General features: G+C 34.7%; 3 protein-coding genes across 5 annotated transcripts; 2 read left to right on the forward strand and 1 right to left on the reverse strand.

Moving 5' to 3' along the window:
* Window positions 1-2,632: 2,632 nt before the first annotated feature.
* On the forward strand, window positions 2,633-3,034 carry LOC123319546. The gene has a single exon (XM_044906593.1). The coding sequence runs from the start codon at window positions 2,659-2,661 to the stop codon at window positions 2,944-2,946; it is 288 nt and encodes a 95-aa protein (XP_044762528.1). The 5' UTR covers window positions 2,633-2,658; the 3' UTR covers window positions 2,947-3,034.
* Window positions 3,035-4,148: 1,114 nt separating this feature from the next.
* LOC123319851 (solute carrier family 35 member B1 homolog) lies at window positions 4,149-10,139 on the reverse strand. 2 transcript variants are annotated; one of them, XM_044906842.1, is made up of 3 exons: window positions 9,292-10,131; window positions 7,988-8,197; window positions 4,149-4,698 (listed from the first exon to the last, which is right to left on the reverse strand). In XM_044906842.1, the coding sequence occupies exons 1-3, from the start codon at window positions 9,877-9,879 to the stop codon at window positions 4,471-4,473; spliced, it is 1,026 nt and encodes a 341-aa protein (XP_044762777.1). In that variant the 5' UTR covers window positions 9,880-10,131; the 3' UTR covers window positions 4,149-4,470. The 2 variants fall into 2 exon arrangements, with proteins under 2 accessions (XP_044762777.1, XP_044762788.1); XM_044906853.1 differs by lacking the exon at window positions 4,149-4,698 and adding an exon at window positions 6,400-6,674 and having other exon boundaries at window positions 7,964-8,197; window positions 9,292-10,139.
* A 1,307-nt stretch (window positions 10,140-11,446) lies between these two features.
* LOC123311947 (ADP-ribosylation factor-like protein 13B) lies at window positions 11,447-13,059 on the forward strand. Of its 2 annotated transcripts, XM_044896085.1 has the most exons (3): window positions 11,447-11,607; window positions 11,662-11,866; window positions 11,920-13,059. In XM_044896085.1, the coding sequence occupies exons 1-3, from the start codon at window positions 11,570-11,572 to the stop codon at window positions 12,907-12,909; spliced, it is 1,233 nt and encodes a 410-aa protein (XP_044752020.1). In that variant the 5' UTR covers window positions 11,447-11,569; the 3' UTR covers window positions 12,910-13,059. The 2 variants fall into 2 exon arrangements, with proteins under 2 accessions (XP_044752020.1, XP_044752028.1); XM_044896093.1 differs by lacking the exon at window positions 11,447-11,607 and having other exon boundaries at window positions 11,673-11,840.
* The last annotated feature ends 5,263 nt before the right edge of the window (window positions 13,060-18,322 follow it).

An 18,322-nucleotide genomic window follows, 5' to 3' on the forward strand; every position in this document is an offset into this window, starting at 1 on the left:
TCCATGGATCATATTGTAGGTCAAATTAAATGACCAATTTTCCACAAAAAGTTGTGCCTGTCCTCCAATATGTATATAGCATATAGCCTTGATGACGACCCGTCAGGGTATGTAGGGTGGCCGAGCCGACCCAAAAACAATCGAGAAATAGAAAATTATTATAAAACTTATTCTGAATGATCAATTTCGATGTTTAAATCTAGAGTAATCCCCTCGATATCTTATATTTCCACTCGGAACAGGAAAGTATAACTTATTTCCGTCAACATGGCGCTCCGACCCCGGATTATTCTATCTGGAAGTTATTCTCTCTCTCATCTTTTCCTAATGACGCAGAGTCTTTGGGTCGTACCAATATTTTAACAGTATAGATTCTCGAGGTCAAAGGAAACACTTTTTCCTATACCATTTTTTTCGATTCGCCTCGGTTGAAAAGATACAGACTGTTGAAAAGCCATTAAAAATTTGTATTTTAGTTTCATCGAATGAAATGAATTTCGGAATAGAGTTTTTCATTCATTTGAATAATCTTTTTCGAACACAAGATATCACCCACGTCTTCCAGTTTTCTCATTATGACCATTACTTACCATAAAAATACCAGTAATTCAAAGAACCCAACTATTAAAACTAAGGTGGACGTTTGGTGAAATAAAAGTAGAGTAACTTGATGTTAGAAAATAAAGAATATACAGGGTGTTTTCAAAAGTAAGGCTTTTTTTCGACAGAAGATAGAACTCGTCAAAATAAGTCGTTTAACCAAAAATTGTCTATACAAAATATCCAAGATGGCTGAGATACAACTCCTAGAAGTTCGACAAAATTTCATTGTATTTCAAGTACGGGACTGTGGAAGGTGACTCCGGCATCGCAAAAACGAAACAAAACATATGACTGGACAATGAAGAAGGGTTCAGTACCAAGTTCATCAGATTAGATGCATCAGGTCACTTTTGAGAGGATCATAATTATTATTGTGTCGTGCAATTTTGGGTGAAAAAAAAATTAGAAAATCGAGGCAGTTTATTGAAAGTACATACTTATGTAAGTTATGTTGAAAAAGTGCTATATGCATGATGTTTTCCCATTTCATTACATTTTCACGACGGTTGTTGGAATGTTCGAACAAGAACATTGTGATGCTCATTGTGTAAAAATTCGTGAATAATTCAGACGAATTTTAATGGTGAGATTTTGAAGTTTTATTCTATTTTTTTACACTTGCGTCTTAAGTCGCTCTTCTGTCAGTTGGTATCGAAATGAGCCATTTCATAAAATCGTGTAAGTTACTAAAAAATAATGACAATAATTCGGCAATCCTAAGTTTCCACTTTCATTACCACGTAAATATCGTCATATATCCTAAACGAAACCACATGGTCGAATCAGGAGATAAGTTTTTCCCACTGCTTTGCGATAATTCAGCTAACAAACTGTCTAGGGTCGTAGTAGGATCAATTTCAGTAATCATTTTCAATTTCTTATCAGTTTTGTCATTTTGAAAGTTTTGTATAGGTGAATTTTGGTGAAGCGCTTCATTTTGACTTGACCAGTTCTACCTGTTGAAAAAAAGGCCTTCAAATACACCCTGTATGCGATATTCGGAAAATTGGGTACTTTGGCTGAATACAACTCTGTTTAATCCACAGATATCGGATATCGTCATAGATTTAGCCCTGAAGGGAATTTTGTTTTTCCAGGGGTGGCATAGCTCATTATGAAAACTTAAAAAGGCTATATCTTTTTATCAAGGTCGATTCGGAAAAAATGGCGTAGGAAAAAAGTGTTTCTTTTGACCTCAAGAATCTACTGTTAAAATATTTGTACGAGTCACAGACTTGCCCTGTATATATCAATATTATATATGTAACACCTACATCGCACGCATATTCGTTTGTGCAGCAAGAATATAGTTTTCAATTTCTTATTATTTATTCAAAATATTGAACTATTAATTCAGTTGTTAAATATTATGATTATATCTGTTTTGGTACCGTTTTCTCGCCATAAAAATATATTCTTAGTATTTTAGTTCAATTCAGTTATTGAATGAATAGGGATAAAGGCGATAAACCATATGGTTAGCATCTGCTCTTTCCCTTATTCGAGGAGGTATTTCTGTTAATACTTTATCTAGAGCGATGATGGCTTGCTAGTCCGATTTAGATCGTAATGTTTGTTGATGATTTTATATCGGCGGGTATTATGTATCTGACTTAATTTCATTTTGTTTTAACGCTTTCAAAATGTTGCTGTGGTACGAAAAAGTTTATTTAAATTTTCGTATTACAAATATTCACAGTTATTGTAGCCTGAGTAAAACTATTTTACCAAATTTTATGATTCCAGCCGCTGCGGTTACCGGAAAAATAAATTAAATCCATTTTAAGGGTCCGTTCAAAAGAGCCTTTAAAGGGTTGTATACAGCTCCATTTGAACCTTAATATTTTTTATTAGAGCGATTATAGGTAATTATTATTGACCGCTTATTATCCCAGATTTCCTCTGTATATAAAATTTATGTATGAGTTGATATCAATATGCGAAAAGTACTCGCATACCGAAAAGGAGAAAGTATAAATTTCAACATTCATTGACCATTCGCGAAGTCGAACACTTCAGACGAGTTTAACCGTTTAACCTGCAGTCCCAAAATCCATGGATAACCGAATCAACCCTTTAATATATTTCTTTATATTAATCATAATGATCAAAGTGAAATTTGTGAGCGGTTACGATCCAGATGATAAAGAAATAAGTTCCGTTGTGACCCCTAACGGCACTTTCGAAGCATTCTACGCCAAAGATCCGGGAACAGGGTCGGCTCGGGCAGCACATTCACATGGAAGTTTCTTCAAATACCGCAATCCGGCATTGGTGGACACCAAGAATGCGGCCGCCTACGGATATAGATTCGACGGCAAGAGAAGATTCAATTATGAGTGAAATCTGAAATCATGTCTTATTTCATTTATGTATGTTTTGATTTAACATAATTTGGAATGTTTTTTTTTTATTAAATGAATTCCGTTTAGATTCGATGTATGAGAAATCGCGCTGAATGGTTGAATTTGTGGACATAAGCCGCTCGTTGTGGATTCGCAATTACAGTTATAGGCAATTTTTCTCATTAAAAAAAAACATATTTAATTAAATTTCAGGAGCTAACTACAGTACCGATTTTTGCACAATTTCGTGCAAATCATATCACTAGGAAACTAAAAAAAAACACTATCATCGGAAACGAAAAACTACGATTCTTTCAACCGTCATCTAGTCTATCTCCCTATAACCTTTTTATTTTCGAGTATATCCCAATAGGATAATCGGCAACCTGAAAAATTGCACTCGTTTTGGAATTATAGGCTCCTTTAAAGGGCTGCATCTCCTTAAGTTGTATTTTTGGAATGTTAGTATGATTTTTGAGTCTTATCCCCTAATTTTTCGATAAATTCTTTAAGTAATCGATGATGATCGTCAAAAACTGCCGAGAAACTATCAGGTTTAAGGGTAGGAAAACCTTATGAAGATAGTTTCAAAATTAATTTTTACGTTCAACGAGATATAGAACTACCGGGTGTGTCATTTGAAATAAGAAAGTTTTTGACGATTATTTATAGTTGATATTTGAGAATTAATTTTGATCACTCTGTATATTCCAGAGTTGAAATTTTTTCGCCATTGTCTCGTGAAGGGTGCTTCTAAGGTATAAAGTGATCTGAAGAAACTCATCATAATTTGAGCTTTTCATTCCATTTTTGAGGTCAAATGCAGGGTGTTACCTTTAAAAAAGTGTAACTTTGGTCTATATCTTTGTTTTCGAACACCGTGTATAAATAACAATAATTTTAAAATTGTGGTTTTGAACACTCTACATACCACAAGAAAAGATTTGCAAAATATCTTTATTTACTCCCTCAAAATGAGGGCGGCGTCTGGGGTGGGCCACCCGGTATAGATAGAGAAGATCTTTTCAAAGGCGAGTCTTTTTTTACTGAATATAGAACTCGTCAATATAAATCTTTCCACCAACTATCACCTTTATAAAATGTATTTTTAACGATGAATTTCCAGTTATACCTAAGTTCATCACTCAATATTCATTATCTTTGTTTAGTATGGTTAAGACGTGAATTAAACATTTTGAAAACATTAACAAAAAATTTCCTTTTATTTAAAATAAATTACACTTATGCTATAATTCATTTACTATCTGATAAGTTTATACCATTTTCTTACTCCTTTTTCTTGACTGCTGCTTTTACTCCAAATAAATTACTTAAGTCGTAATTCATTTACTAATTGATAATTTTACACCCTCTTCTTTCTTCGTTTTCTTGACTACAGCTTCTTGTTCACAATAAATTATACTTATGTCATAATTTAATTACTATTTGATAATTTTACACCCTCTTCTTTGTCCTTTCTCTTGACTGCTTTTAATTTCAAATAAATTACTTATGTCATAATTCATTTACTATTAGATAATTTAGCTCCTTCTTCTTTCTCCTTTTTCTTGACTACTCCTTTCCCCTTAGAGTAAAATATATCTAAGAAAAGGCCGGCGAAAACTGCAGAGGCACCAAACCACTGTCTGGAATTCAAAGTGTTGCCAAAGAATATAACTGAAGCTAACACTGTGAAACATTTTCTGGTTGTCGTAACTATTGAAACAGCCAAAGGACCATATTCTGATACCTGAAATAGATTTAAATATTTATATTGAAATTTTCCAAAGTGTCCCATTTGAACCTCAAAAGCTTGGTATAATTGAATGTTTATGTATAAGTAGGGAACTTGGAGATTCACTTGTTTTTATTAGAATTAATTTCAACAAGACCTCGAATGGTAAATGATTTTTAGTGAGATGAAGGTGTGTTCATAATGCATTTCAAAACTATAATGAGTGGAAGCGAGAAAGAGATGCTTGTAGATTTTGGAAAATATTTTTTTTGCAATCCGGCTAACTCTTAATTTATAGGGGCTACCCTTTAGAACGTGAAAAACAAGTTGACAGATTCCAATTAATTGAAAGGTATACAGAGTGAACCATTTTAAAATATCCTCTGAAATAACCTTTTGGGAAGAGTCTGGATCAAAAAATGTTTCAAATGAAAGTTTCAGTCTTCAGCGAGACATCGAATACGGACATTTAATCTAACCTTGGAGGTTGATTTCAAGGTAAAGTAGATTTTTTGAATAGGGAAAATACATTTTGCTGCGCATAATGTTAATCTTTGTGAAAATCTAAAAACATTTGGACTCTTTCGTTTTTTCCATAATTCATGAGAAGATAGTGATGATAAAGTACTTCAAAGTTATTTCTCATAGAATCATTTCTTTTTGTATTTCGTATGAGCATATTCAAAAGAAAAAATTATTTGTTTTCTGATTCTTTTTTCCAACCACACACATAAGTTGACAATAATAAATCTCACTGCTTTGCGAATTTTTAAATTTTTTCCCAAGCAGATGAATTAGCACATAATCATAAATTTCAGATTGTGCATAATTTCAGACCTTAGTATTGTTTTTTCTTATTTATTTATTCCTCCTTATTATTTTTTCGAAAAAATGCCGGATTATACGCGAAGTGAAATAGTAGATATTTCATTGGTCTTATGAAAGTGCAGAAGACAGAGTCATGTTGCAGAAAAACTATTATTTTTGATTTGGATTAGTCTCTACCCAACGGAGATACAGGAAAATGCATGGCACATTACGGTCGTCTTTTTTCGAGAAATTAATAATGCCATCAACTATATTCCTGTATCTTCATTTGTTTTCGAGTTAGAGGCCAAAATTTAAATTTCAACTTTGGTCATTATCTCCGTTTCTGTTTATGCTAGGATGTTGAAATGAAAAAATTTTAGAGATATTTTTTTAATAGCAATCCGGTGGCGTACTAGGATTTTTTCCTACAGGTCTATTTGCTGAGCTATAACATAAAGTTGTGTTTTTTCTTATGAAAACAGTAGTTTGAATTGATGTAGAAAGACTAAGGGCGATGTATGATATATTTCTGAAACGAGAAAGAAATAGCGATTCTTTTTAAGTCATTTCAAACTACTATTTTCAAACGAAAAAGGCCACTTTATGTTATAGCTCAGCAAATGAACCTGTTAAAAAAAATCATAGTACGCTACTAGATTGCTATCAAGAAAGTGTCTCCATAATGTTTTATTTCAACATTCTAGCACAAACAAAAACGGAGATAATGGCCACAGTTGAAATCACCCAAATTTAAATTTTGGCCTATAACGCGAAAACAAAAGAAGAAGAGGAATGCAGTTGATGGCTTATTAGTTTCTCGAAAAATTCATTTCATTCATTTTCCCCTATCTCGTTGGGTTGAAAAGTTGTAGTTCAGGCATCACCAATTTTGTCCACCCTCACTTCTTCAAATATGCTGAGTAGTTTGTGTGTAGAAGATTTTCATCATAACCATTTTAAGCATAAAATACCTACTTGAACCTTGAAATATAACATTTTCCTACCCAAGCTCTCCTCAAGGAGTTATTTCAGTGAATCTTTTAAAATGGGTCACCCTATGTAAGGGTAGACTTAATAAACACTTGCTGAAAAAGGGCATATGCTTATATGCATTTTGACATAAAATAAAAGTTTTGAAAGAAGCGCATCTGTGATAAATCCATAAGAATGTTATTATGTATTAGGTTGTTCGGAAAGTCATTTCGTTTTTTCCCGTCAGAGGACTTAATGACGTTTTTTCGAAACTAACTTCACACTTAAGCCGCATAACCATTATATGTCTTGAGAGCTGATATTGCAAGGCTTGTGTGTGAAAAAGTTCTATTAATTCTACACAGTAGTTTTTGGTTGGTGCCCTTTTAAATATGGAGAGCAATAAGCAGCATTTTCGTCGTATTTTACTTTTTTACTTCAGAAAAGGTAAAAATGCTGTCCAAGCGAGAAAAAAATTGACGGATGTGTATGGAGAAGGCGTGTTAACAGTACGCCAGTGCCAGAACTGGTTTGCAAAATTTCGATCCGGCAATTTTGATGTCGAAGATGCACCACGGTCTGGAAGGCCGGTCGAAGCTGACAAAGATGCGATAAAGGCATTAGTTGATGCAAATCGGCGAATAACCACACGAGAGATCGGTGAGAGGTTAAATTTGTCGAATTCAACTGTTTATGGCCATTTGAAAGGCATGAACTTAACCTCGAAGCTCGATGTGTGGGTGCCCCATGTCCTTACGGAGCGAAATTTGTGTCGTCGCGTTGACGCGTGTGATTCGCTCCTCAAACGTCAAGAAAATGATCCATTTTTGAAGCGGATTATTACTGGGGACGAAAAATGGGTTGTATACCACAATGTTAAACGCAAGAGGTCATGGAGCAGAAAAGATGAACCGGCTCAAAGCGTGTCAAAAGCCAACATTCACCAAAAAAAGGTGATGCTCTCCGTTTGGTGGGATGTCAAAGGAATCGTTTTTTTTGAGCTTTTGCCGGACAATACAACGATTAATTCAGAAGTCTATTGTCATCAGCTGGACAAATTGAATGATTCACTTAAAGAGAAGAGGCCCGAATTAATCAACATGAAGGGTGTAGTGTTCCACCAGGATAATGCGAGACCTCACACAAGTTTGGTCACTCGCCAAAAACTTTTACAGCTTGAATGGGACGTACTGCAACATCCACCATATTCTCCAGATCTGGCGCCTTCCGACTACTATTTGTTCCGGTCCCTGCAAAATTTTTTGGATGGCAAAACCTTTACCTCAAATGAAGATGTCAAAAACCACCTGAACCAGTTTTTTGCCAGCAAGGACCAAAACTTTTATGAGAGGGGAATTATGTTACTGCCAGAAAGATGGCAAAAGGTGTTGGACCAGAATGGCCAATATATAATTTAATAAAATATTTATTCATTATACGAAAACTGTCTTTCATGTTCCCCAAAAAAAACGAAATGACTTTCCGAACAACCCAATATATAGGTACATAAATTTTCACATACCATTACATACAAAAATAGCTGTCCAACTGCTTGTGTTAAGCCTAATGTCAACAAGTTGTAAATAATAGTAGGATGACGATGGGCAAAACTAGAAAAGCTTAAAGCTTCCCCAGTTACAACGAGCGCAATAAGAAGAAGCACACTTGAATATCCATTAGTGGCTTTCATCATTTGGTGACCTGAAGGGGAAGACTCAGCTCTTACCCTTTCCTGAAATTAAAATATAAATATATAAGTTATGTCATGCCATATCCTGAGCAATTTTGTTTTTGTCAAATTGAAGAAGTTACCCATTTATTGATAGAAAATTCGAGAAATTAAATAAGTCATGGAAGAGTTGATTTGATTTTACTCCCCGATTATGGAATAAAAACTTTTGGTTTATTATCTTCAATAAACACCCTATCTCCAAAATCGATCACGAAAAAATAATGAAATCCCCTTAAATTTTCCCAGTATAAGGCAATAACTACAAAGACAATATTCAAATTTCCATTATGTTCCAGCTGAATTATGTATCGATAATTCAGCTGGAACTTCAGAATAAAAAGCATCATATAGAGTAATTATTATCCTCGTTATTATCTTAATACATATCGCAAACTTTAATAATTTCACAAATATTATTTTTCTGCAAGCTAAAATCTGGAAGGATTGTTCTAGATTTCAATAAATGAGTTATACTCAAAAAAAAATTGTTATCACTGGGATGAGAGATTTTCATTTGTTTTGCAGAATGTACGTTTTAGAACATAGAATAATGTTATAATCATCTTTTGATTACAAGTATTTCTGGAGCAGGAGCCTAACGATACTGTACACTTGCCCCATATATTCCAGGGCCAACCCCCATTGTGCTTTTTGAACCATCTGTATACCAGTTAATGGTATCATCTTTAAAATTTTGGATAGTGTATTCCATTTCTCATTCTTCCGTTTTATGTAGCATTGTGTTAAAAGTTCTACTCAATGCTTACTTTATTAATTATAAAATCACTCAGTAGGTTTGCTGATAAGATGTACTTGTTTAGAAGGGACCAGGCTCTCTCATTACCTGTACCTTCGCTAGATATTCTGAGGATGGCCTCGTTGGCTACCCTAATGATCACTAGTGATAGATAGGATAGCCTCACTCCTCTACATGTAATTAATACCTACACACTTTGTGGGCCATAAGATGATAATATTCATTAATCAAGCATTATGAATAGGTAATCATAATTGAAAGTTATTCAAATAAGCAGATAATATAGACACATAAAAGGTTGGCAGTGGAGTCTTTCTATTAAATATTAGGTCTTTACCTGCACAGCCCCTGTCAAACCATCCATCGTCAATGAAAGAATGAGAAGTATCTCCCCTATTCCAAATGTAGTGCCATTATCAACTTTACTTGAAGTTTTATCCTTCAACATGAATAAAACCATTCCAATCACAATGAGAAGAACAAAGAAGTACTTTCTGAGGGTGTATGACTTTCGTCCAAGAAGAACTCCGAAAATCATAACAGGAATTGGTTTGGCAGATTTTCCAACTACCTGTGTGGGATAAGGAATCCATTGTAATGCCATATTCGATGCAACCATAGCTAATAGGTAGGTGGTAGATATACTGATATAATATATTTTCGATGTTTTATCTTCCTTTTGAGATCCAATATGAAGCATTCCATATGCTACAATGTAATTTATAATACATTGAATGAAAACCAAAGCGAGCACATAAGTGAACTTTTCTTGTTTCATAGTTTTTTCTCCATTTTCATCAATACTTTCATACGAATATATCCCTTTCGTTACTTTTTCTTGTAATATTCCGAAATAAAAGTAAGAAACAAATACTCCTAGTGCACAAATAACAAATTTGTTGGTGTTTTTTTCCATTTTCAGCATATGTTTGATTATTTCATAACAACCTAAAACTTCAAAAGGATTTTGAATGCATTTTAATCAAACGCTGCAGTCGAATTTTTCAATTTCATGCACAACACCACCCCTTCCCAACTTTGTACATGACATTTTCATTCCCCATTGGTTGGATTATTCAACGTAAACCGTTTTCGGTAAACGTGGATCAACTCTTTGCGTGGAAAGAAATTAATAGCGGTTAAGAAGAGAAGAGGTACAACCGCGATTAACAGTGATTAACCGTGATTAACAGTTCTAAAATGCTACTGTCAAAACGCTCGACGGTGACGTAGATATATGGAGGATAGACTACCCTCCATACGTAGATAGATGTTTTAAGGAAGCTGCATGAATAAAGAATATTGATGAATAAATACATTGATGGGTTGATTCAAAATTATTTCAGAATCATATTGGACAAAAAATAATTAATCAGTTACTAGAATTAATCTGATTGTAATCAGCCATCCCTTTACCAGCTCATAAAGCACTACTAAAAATTTTATGATTTTTTCTACTATCCTACAACAAACGAATAACAAGTTGAAAATAATTATATATTCCTAAAAATAAGTGCGTTTAGTGATATGCTTAACTTTGAACATTTTATTTTTTCTAAAATTTTTTTGCCTTTACTAGTTTGAGTTTTACTTTCCATAAAGTATCACTTTCCGGCACAGATTGATTTTCCACTAATATTTGGGCAGAAATTCACTTTCTGATATCTATTGACTATTTCTGATATGAGTGCGGGAAATTAGGTAAAAACTAAAAAATAGCTTTTTTGTACAAAAGTGCGCGTTCAACCCTTTTTCCGTATTCATTTCAAGTCGCAATAAAGAGTCACTTTCCCGCACTCAAATTGAATTCTGTCATGTCTCTATACGCCGAACGCCAACGATGAGATAACAACGTCATACAGAATTAAGTAGAATTGCATATGAATTAATCAAATCAAATTTGATCTGTTTCTTAAAATCGATGTAATATATTTCAAGCGCTTGTAGAAAAAATATTGTTTCATACTCTTGCGGAAAGTGTCTTTCCTGCACTCGCACACGCGAGATCACTTTGCGCACTCTTTTTAAAAGTGTGAAAAGTAAGTGAATATACTGGCCTATGGAGGGTACCCTCATGGAGGTACCTCCATGTGTACCCTGTACCGTCCATATACTGGCCCTAGAAATCTAAATATTATATATTTATTATATTGTATTATATAATACACAGATTACAGGGTAGATATAATCAGAAAATAATTCTGTTGATAGGCTGTGTCGATTATCGATTATTTCGAGCATTTGAGCTAAACGTTGAAGATTACTCATAGCAAGGAATCCTCTTGCTGATGCCCCTAGCGATCGCAGCGCCTGACTTATTTTCCACCATTGAACATTAATGAGTTCAATGTTTTCCACATTTTTAAATTCCTACGGAGGATACATGGAAAAACTTTTTTCTACTGCCATCGTTCTCTACACAAAAAAATCATCATAAACATAAAAAAAATCATCGCAGTTAACGAAAGATATCTTCCACAGAAAATATGATATCATCTAATCTATGCACATGTCATTGTGAAAATTAAATTGCAAACAAACAACAAACTTGGAAATATTTTTGAATGTTCTAATTTGAATGTTACTCCTATTAATAATGAGATCTAAAAGCTGTCATGGGAAATGCATGTTGCGTTAAAAAGAAAGAAAAGAAGTAAAGTAAAAAATTGATTGCTTGGGATATTATTAAGTTTGTTTTTTTTTTCAGAAAAATTGTCCTACTTTTGGTGGGACTAGATAATGCAGGAAAAACCGTTGCTGCAAGAGGTTTGGCAGGCGAATCAATTAATGATGTTATTCCTACTGTAGGATTTCATTCTGTTAAAATAAGTTTTAAAAATTTCGTTGTGAAAGTTTATGACCTGGGAGGTGCAGCTAATTTTAGAGGTCTATGGCCAAAGTATTTCGTTGATGTAACATTTTACTAATATTCATCCAGTTAGATTCTCAATTCCTTTTATTGTAGGCATATGGAATCATATTTGTAGTTGATTCAAGTGATATTGATAGGCTAGATGAAGCAAAAGAGGTTTTGGAATCAGTATTATCGCATGAAAAAGTGACAGGTAAACCATTATTGTTTTTAGCAAACAAGCAAGATGATGAGAATGCTCTAGATGAAATTGATCTTCATGAGAAACTGAATCTAGAGGATATGGTGAATACATATCATTGTCCAACCTTAGTTGAATGCTGCTCAGCCACATATTCAGGAAAAAAAGCTAAATTAGATTCTGGAATATTGAATGGATTCATATGGTTAATGAGTTTTATCGATAAGAATTATGAAGGATTACATACTAGGGTGGTGGCAGATATTTCACAACAAGAAGAAATTGAAAAGAAATTAAGGGATCAAATAATTAAAAGAATACAAGAAGCTAAAAAGTTGGAAGAAACGAATGATGAGAATGCTATTGAACTATATTCGGAATATGCTAAAAAAATCAACTCTCACACAGATAATATAGGAAATGGTTCATATATTTTAAATTCCCAAAATACAGATAACTGTTCTGAAGAACAGTTTCCTCCAGTTTATTACGGTTCGGTACTCCAAGAATGTACTCAAAGACCTAGTTCGGCAAGAGAGTTTGTAAGAAATCAGTTGCAGTTGAATTGTAATGGAGTTTCGTTCACTAAACGTAACAAAACACTTCCAGTTCATCTTATTGGTGTAAAACTTCCAAAGTCTGCTAGGGAAAGATCTAATACTTGTGTGATACCAAGAAGAATTCTGAGGTCAGCTGGAGATATAAATACATCTGTTCATCTTCCGAATATGGTATTCCCAAAAGAGAAAGCCAAAAAATGGGGAGGTTTTGACAACAAAAAATTCAATGCAAATAGTCATTTTCTTCCGTTAGATATAAGTCCAAAGGTTCAAATTCAAAATGGAGTATCCTGGAATAAATCTGAGGATGAAAATGAAATAAGTTTCATAAATATTAGTTAGTGTAATTTATGAATTTGAGCACAAATTTGCAATGTTCTAATATTTTTATATTGCTTATTCAATGATTTTTATTACCAAAGAATGATACCAAAGATGCACAATGTTGAAATATTTTTTTATTTAGTAGTTTTCAATAAATTTTCATAGCCATATTGCCTTCTGATTTCTACTGGTTGAATTATTTTGAGTTCACAAGATGTGACAAAGGCCTTCATTCCGGTTCTTGTACATAATTGAGGCATTCGAACAAAGCAATGAGGCGCTTGCGCTTCTGTTCTATTCGGTCCGAACCATTTTAGAGTCTGCGCTGTCAGTTCATCATTCTGACCAGGTCCCAGGTCAAAAACGAACGCCGCTAATAAAACAATCGAAATTTGTAACTATTTTTGTGTATTCATCCTGGATATGCATTACTGATCGCGGCTAATATTTAATCTAACGGAAAGTTAATTTGTGATTGTTTAATCTACACTTACAAATATTGTTTGATTACAATCATGAGTTGAGTTGAAAATACTTGGTGAATATTGGGAGATATCAATTATCACAATATGATGGTGGAAAAATTTCTACAAGAAGTATTTTCATAGAAACCCGAATGTGAAACGTAACCATTTTCACAAATAAACTAATATTTTCGGAAGAGGCGCTTTAGTTATCAACCTCTATAAGAACAAAGGCGATACGTCAAATTGCTCTTAGAAAACCTATTACCTGGATCCACATCTACTCTGTAATCTGTGCCTGGATCCCAGTGCGGCTTTCGACCAAATCGAGGTACGATGGACCCAATTTTCACACTACAACAGCTGCAAGAGAAGGCCCGTGAACAACAATCAAGAATCTATACAGCCTACATCGATTTGAGTAAGACCTTCGACTCGGTGAATCGGAGAGCGCTATGGGACGCCTTGGAGTACCCGAAAAATTCTTAGCAGTGTAAAAGCCTCCATACCAACAACACCGCTAGAATACAGCATAATGGCTCTACAACCGACCATTTCTTAACCAACTCTGGAATAAACAAGGCTGCGTGTTAGCGCCTGTACTGTTCAATATTTGCGCCATAGCTGTCTCCATAATTGTTGAGATGAGTATGCCTGTAAGAGGTGTTGGAATAAGATTCAGATTTGAAGCGCCTCAGTGCAAAAACCCGTACAAAGTTTATCACGAAACTTCAATATGCAGACGACTGCGCACTTATCGCTAGCAGCTCAGAGGATCTACAGCTAATCTTGGACACCTATAAACATATATACGATGCTTTAGTCCTTAGACCTAATATTGACAAAACCAAAATCTTGGTAAGTCCGCCAGAAAGCCTACAAACAGATATCAGCCTGGAGAATGAAACTCTAGGATAGGTCGAGCAGTTCAAATACTTGGGAAGCTTCATAAATACTAGGGTTAACCTAGACACGGAAATACACAACCTTATCAATTCGGCATCACGGGCATTCTGGAAGCTGAAGGATATAGTGTTCCAAAATCACTACCTCAATATGAAGACCAAGACAGCTGTTTACAAAGCAGAGTGGTCCTTCCAACGCTAATTTACGGAAGCGAAAGCTGGATGCCCTACAGGCGACCTATTAAAATGCTTGAACAAACGCAACAACGTCATCTAAGACAAATAATACACATCAGATGGTTTCACAAAGTTTCGAATGCAGAAGTCTTGCAACGCGCAAGTTGTACAACAATTGAGACTCAGATGGAGCGGCCGCATTCTGAGGATACAAGACACGAGACTCCCCAAAGTAGCTCTGCATGGCGAATTCACAGAGGGAGCCTGGAAAGCAGGAGGCCAGTATAAGAGCGGTTTAAGGATATACTCTACATCAATCCCTAAAATCAGTTAATGCCAATCATAACTGGGAACAATTAGCGTTAGACAGTTTACAATGGCGGTTTTTGGTACACATGTTATAATGGAGACTCGAGAAGGATACAGCGGCGGCCAGCTCTGGTTGGTGATATGGTGATAGAGTTGTCTCTGATGACTATCTATGCCCGGAGTGTGGAAGGATCTGTAGGTCAGGGTTGGGTCTTTTCAGTCACAGGAGGACACAGTCGCAATTAGCCCTAAGAAATTATAAGTCTGTTGACACTGTTTTTTTTGTCTTTTTGTAGATTTATTCTCGGTAACGGGATACAGCAATGAATGAATGAATAAACGTAACGCACGTAGTGATTTTGCAGCGGTATCTCGTACTCAATTTTCGTAATCCAATTTTTTTCTCAATTTTCGTTATCCAATTTCATGACAAAGTTCTATGAATGAAAAACGTTTGCAGTTAGATACCGTATATAAAAGGTGAGGAACTTTGTATCTTTCTGTTACTGAAAATTGTTTTTAGGAAACTTTTGAAATCCTCAGAGCATTATGCTGCACCGTTTTACCGTTGATTGAAGTATTTATTTTGAACATATTTTGAACACATATTTTCGATAGAGGATCCAAAAAGTTAGTGGTGCAAGCGACTTCCACCGTCTACTGATCCATTCAGTTGATGCCAAGATGGTTTTAGGTTTTAGATATCTTAATGCCACCCTTATTATAGTGCTGTCAGTCAGTACTTGTACATAAATTATTTTTGATTTCCCCATCCGTCTGCCACTAATAGAAACCTCTTTGCTGTAGATTAGAGGTGTTCATTTTAGACGGGGTGGTTTTCGTGATGAATTATTATACCCCATTTCGTCCCATTTCTACTCTGTAATCTGTGTTTCGTCCTCAGAATCGAAAAATAAGAAACGATGTTACTCGTACAGAAACTATTTCTCCTTAGTATGCCGTTTATCAGTTTTTCTATCAATATTGAAAAAATAATTCCTGATCACGTGATATATCTCGCGTCCAAGATCTCCCAGAAAAACCCAATACTTTTTGTTGGAAAGCGACATGGTTATTTCAATTCACTGATTCGAAACACAACCGAATATCATTTATTCTACGAAAATCATAAAATAGTAGATTATCCTTCGGAATACAACATATTGCATTTGAGCGATACCGAACAATTCAAAGACACTTTGAGTTATCTTCGAAATCTGGAAATATTTGGTACACGAAAGAATTATATATGTATTACTGAAAACAGAACTCAAATTCAAGAAATCGTACATTTTTTATGGGAACTCAATATATACAAATCAATGGTGGTGTTGGAAAACGATGAAAGTTTGAATTTTTTTCGCCCTGAGTATCGAAATTGCGGCAGGAATATGGACGTTAAAGAATTGAGAACCACGAAACAAGTATCGCAAATATTCCATCCAAGAATTGTTCATTATTTCAGGAATTGCGAAATGAAAATTGCATATGCTACGGTGCCACCATGGATTTATATCGAAAATGGCGAAAAAGTGGGACTATTAGTAGATTTTCTCAAGGTGGTCACTGAAAAGGATCAGTTCAAGTTGGTGTTTCTCCCTCATAACTACGAAGAAGATATATCAGAAGGTTATAATTTCGATAATCTTTATGCAGACTTCGAAGATGGTGAGGCCGATTTATTCATTGGACTGGTTAATTTCTGGCCTTCTCTGTATTTTGATGTAACGCACACTTTAATCGATGATTCCATGATATTTGTTATTCCCAAAGGGAAGAAGATGCCTTACTGGAAAGCTATGATACATACATATTCAGTCAAAAGTTGGGTATTAACATTCATTATTTTTCTCGTGTTTTACATCTTGCTTCATCTCATTGGTCAGTACTCCCAAGAGCAAAGTTTTCGATCTCCAATTAAAAATTTCACTTACGTTTACGCATTATTTCTAGGGATGTCAGTACCAAACAGACTGAATTCTGTAAAGATTAAGTTCTTATTTTTGACTATGTTTCTAATTTGTATGATAAACTCGATTGTAATCCAAGGAAAATTTTACAGCATATTTAGCGTTCCAGTTTATGAAAGAGATATAAAAGATATTGATACTCTGCTACAATCTCGACTACCTATAAAGTTCAAGGAGGGCATAAGTATGATTTTTTTCGATAACAAGGCTGAATCTGAAGAAATACTGAAAGTGTATAGCATTACAAATAAAACAATTCCGGAGACAGCTGAGGAACTTTCGAAAACGAAAGATTTTGCGACAATACTTGATAAAGTTCAGTTAATTAAGACACCATCTTTGAAAGAGTTGGTAACCTCTATTGAACTAGTGAATTTTCAAGTTGTCTATCTGATTAAAAAGCACCACCACATATTTCAGCACCTGAATTTTCAAATTCAGAAATGTATCGAATCTGGATTCATGGACTTTTTACTGTCGATGTTCAAATGGAGGAGATTGCTGCAAGATAAGGAACTTAAAAAATCGCACAAAGCTTTCAAGTTATCCTTAGAACATCTTCAAGGCCCTTGTTATATACTTTTCGTTGGGCTTTGCTTGTCGACATTATCTTTTTTGATTGAATATCTTGGATGTAGCATCATTCAGAGATCACCTCTAATCGGCTGGTACCATAAAACAAATAGAGCACATCGCAAACAATTCTTTTAGAAGCTTCATTGTCGCACACTATTAATAACACTAAACACATTAAAAATTAAAAACGAATTTTACAAATTCAGGAAGATTCACTATAACGCTTGAAATATAGTATGTTTTATTCATTCTTTTTCTATTATTGGATTATTGGGTGTATATTTATATAAATTATTTAACCGAACTGGTCATTGCCTCAATCTCATATAACATTTTCTCCTCCTAGCATCTAATCTCCACATTGGGCTTTCTACCATTAGATGGAACTTGCCACTACAGTTTTCATATAACTATTGAGTATATATTGAGATTTAATAATGATATAACGGAGCTTTTTACCCGAGGAATCGTATGATGATCCGAAAACGAAGTAAAAAGGATTGTGATAAAACTAATAATCGCGGATGTTGCGGAAGATATTTCGGTCCGAAGTCGTTGAACTTGCAACACCATTTAGAATAGCGAAGGAAGGAAGATTGAATATTGCGAAAAATATCGGAATAGTGCATGAGAAGTAGGCGTCTCTGGGTTCTGGGTAAAATATGATAAGAATTTGCGGAACGAAAAGATATCCGTGGAGTTCTCAAGACGACCGGTAGGGGGCGTAACGCTCATTTTCTTTCTTCACTTGCCACTTTTGTATTATGGAAGGTACCATATAGGGATGTGTAGTTCGTTCAATTTCGAGGAACCAGATCGATCTAGATCCATTGCTGAGAAGACCCGGTTCAAAAGACCCGTTCAATTGACCCATTGGTTCTTTTAGGTAGTTGGGTTTTGGGTTGTGATCCAAACATTGCGCATGGTTCGAATTCGGATCCGCGTAGTCCCATTTCGATCAGTTCACTGTTCTGTTAGGAATTTCACTTCAGTTTAGTTCAGTTGAATTAAATTTTGATAGAATGGAATA

This window comes from Coccinella septempunctata, chromosome 1 (genome assembly GCF_907165205.1).
Source record: "Coccinella septempunctata chromosome 1, icCocSept1.1, whole genome shotgun sequence".
NCBI classification, from domain to species: Eukaryota; Metazoa; Arthropoda; class Insecta; order Coleoptera; family Coccinellidae; genus Coccinella; species Coccinella septempunctata.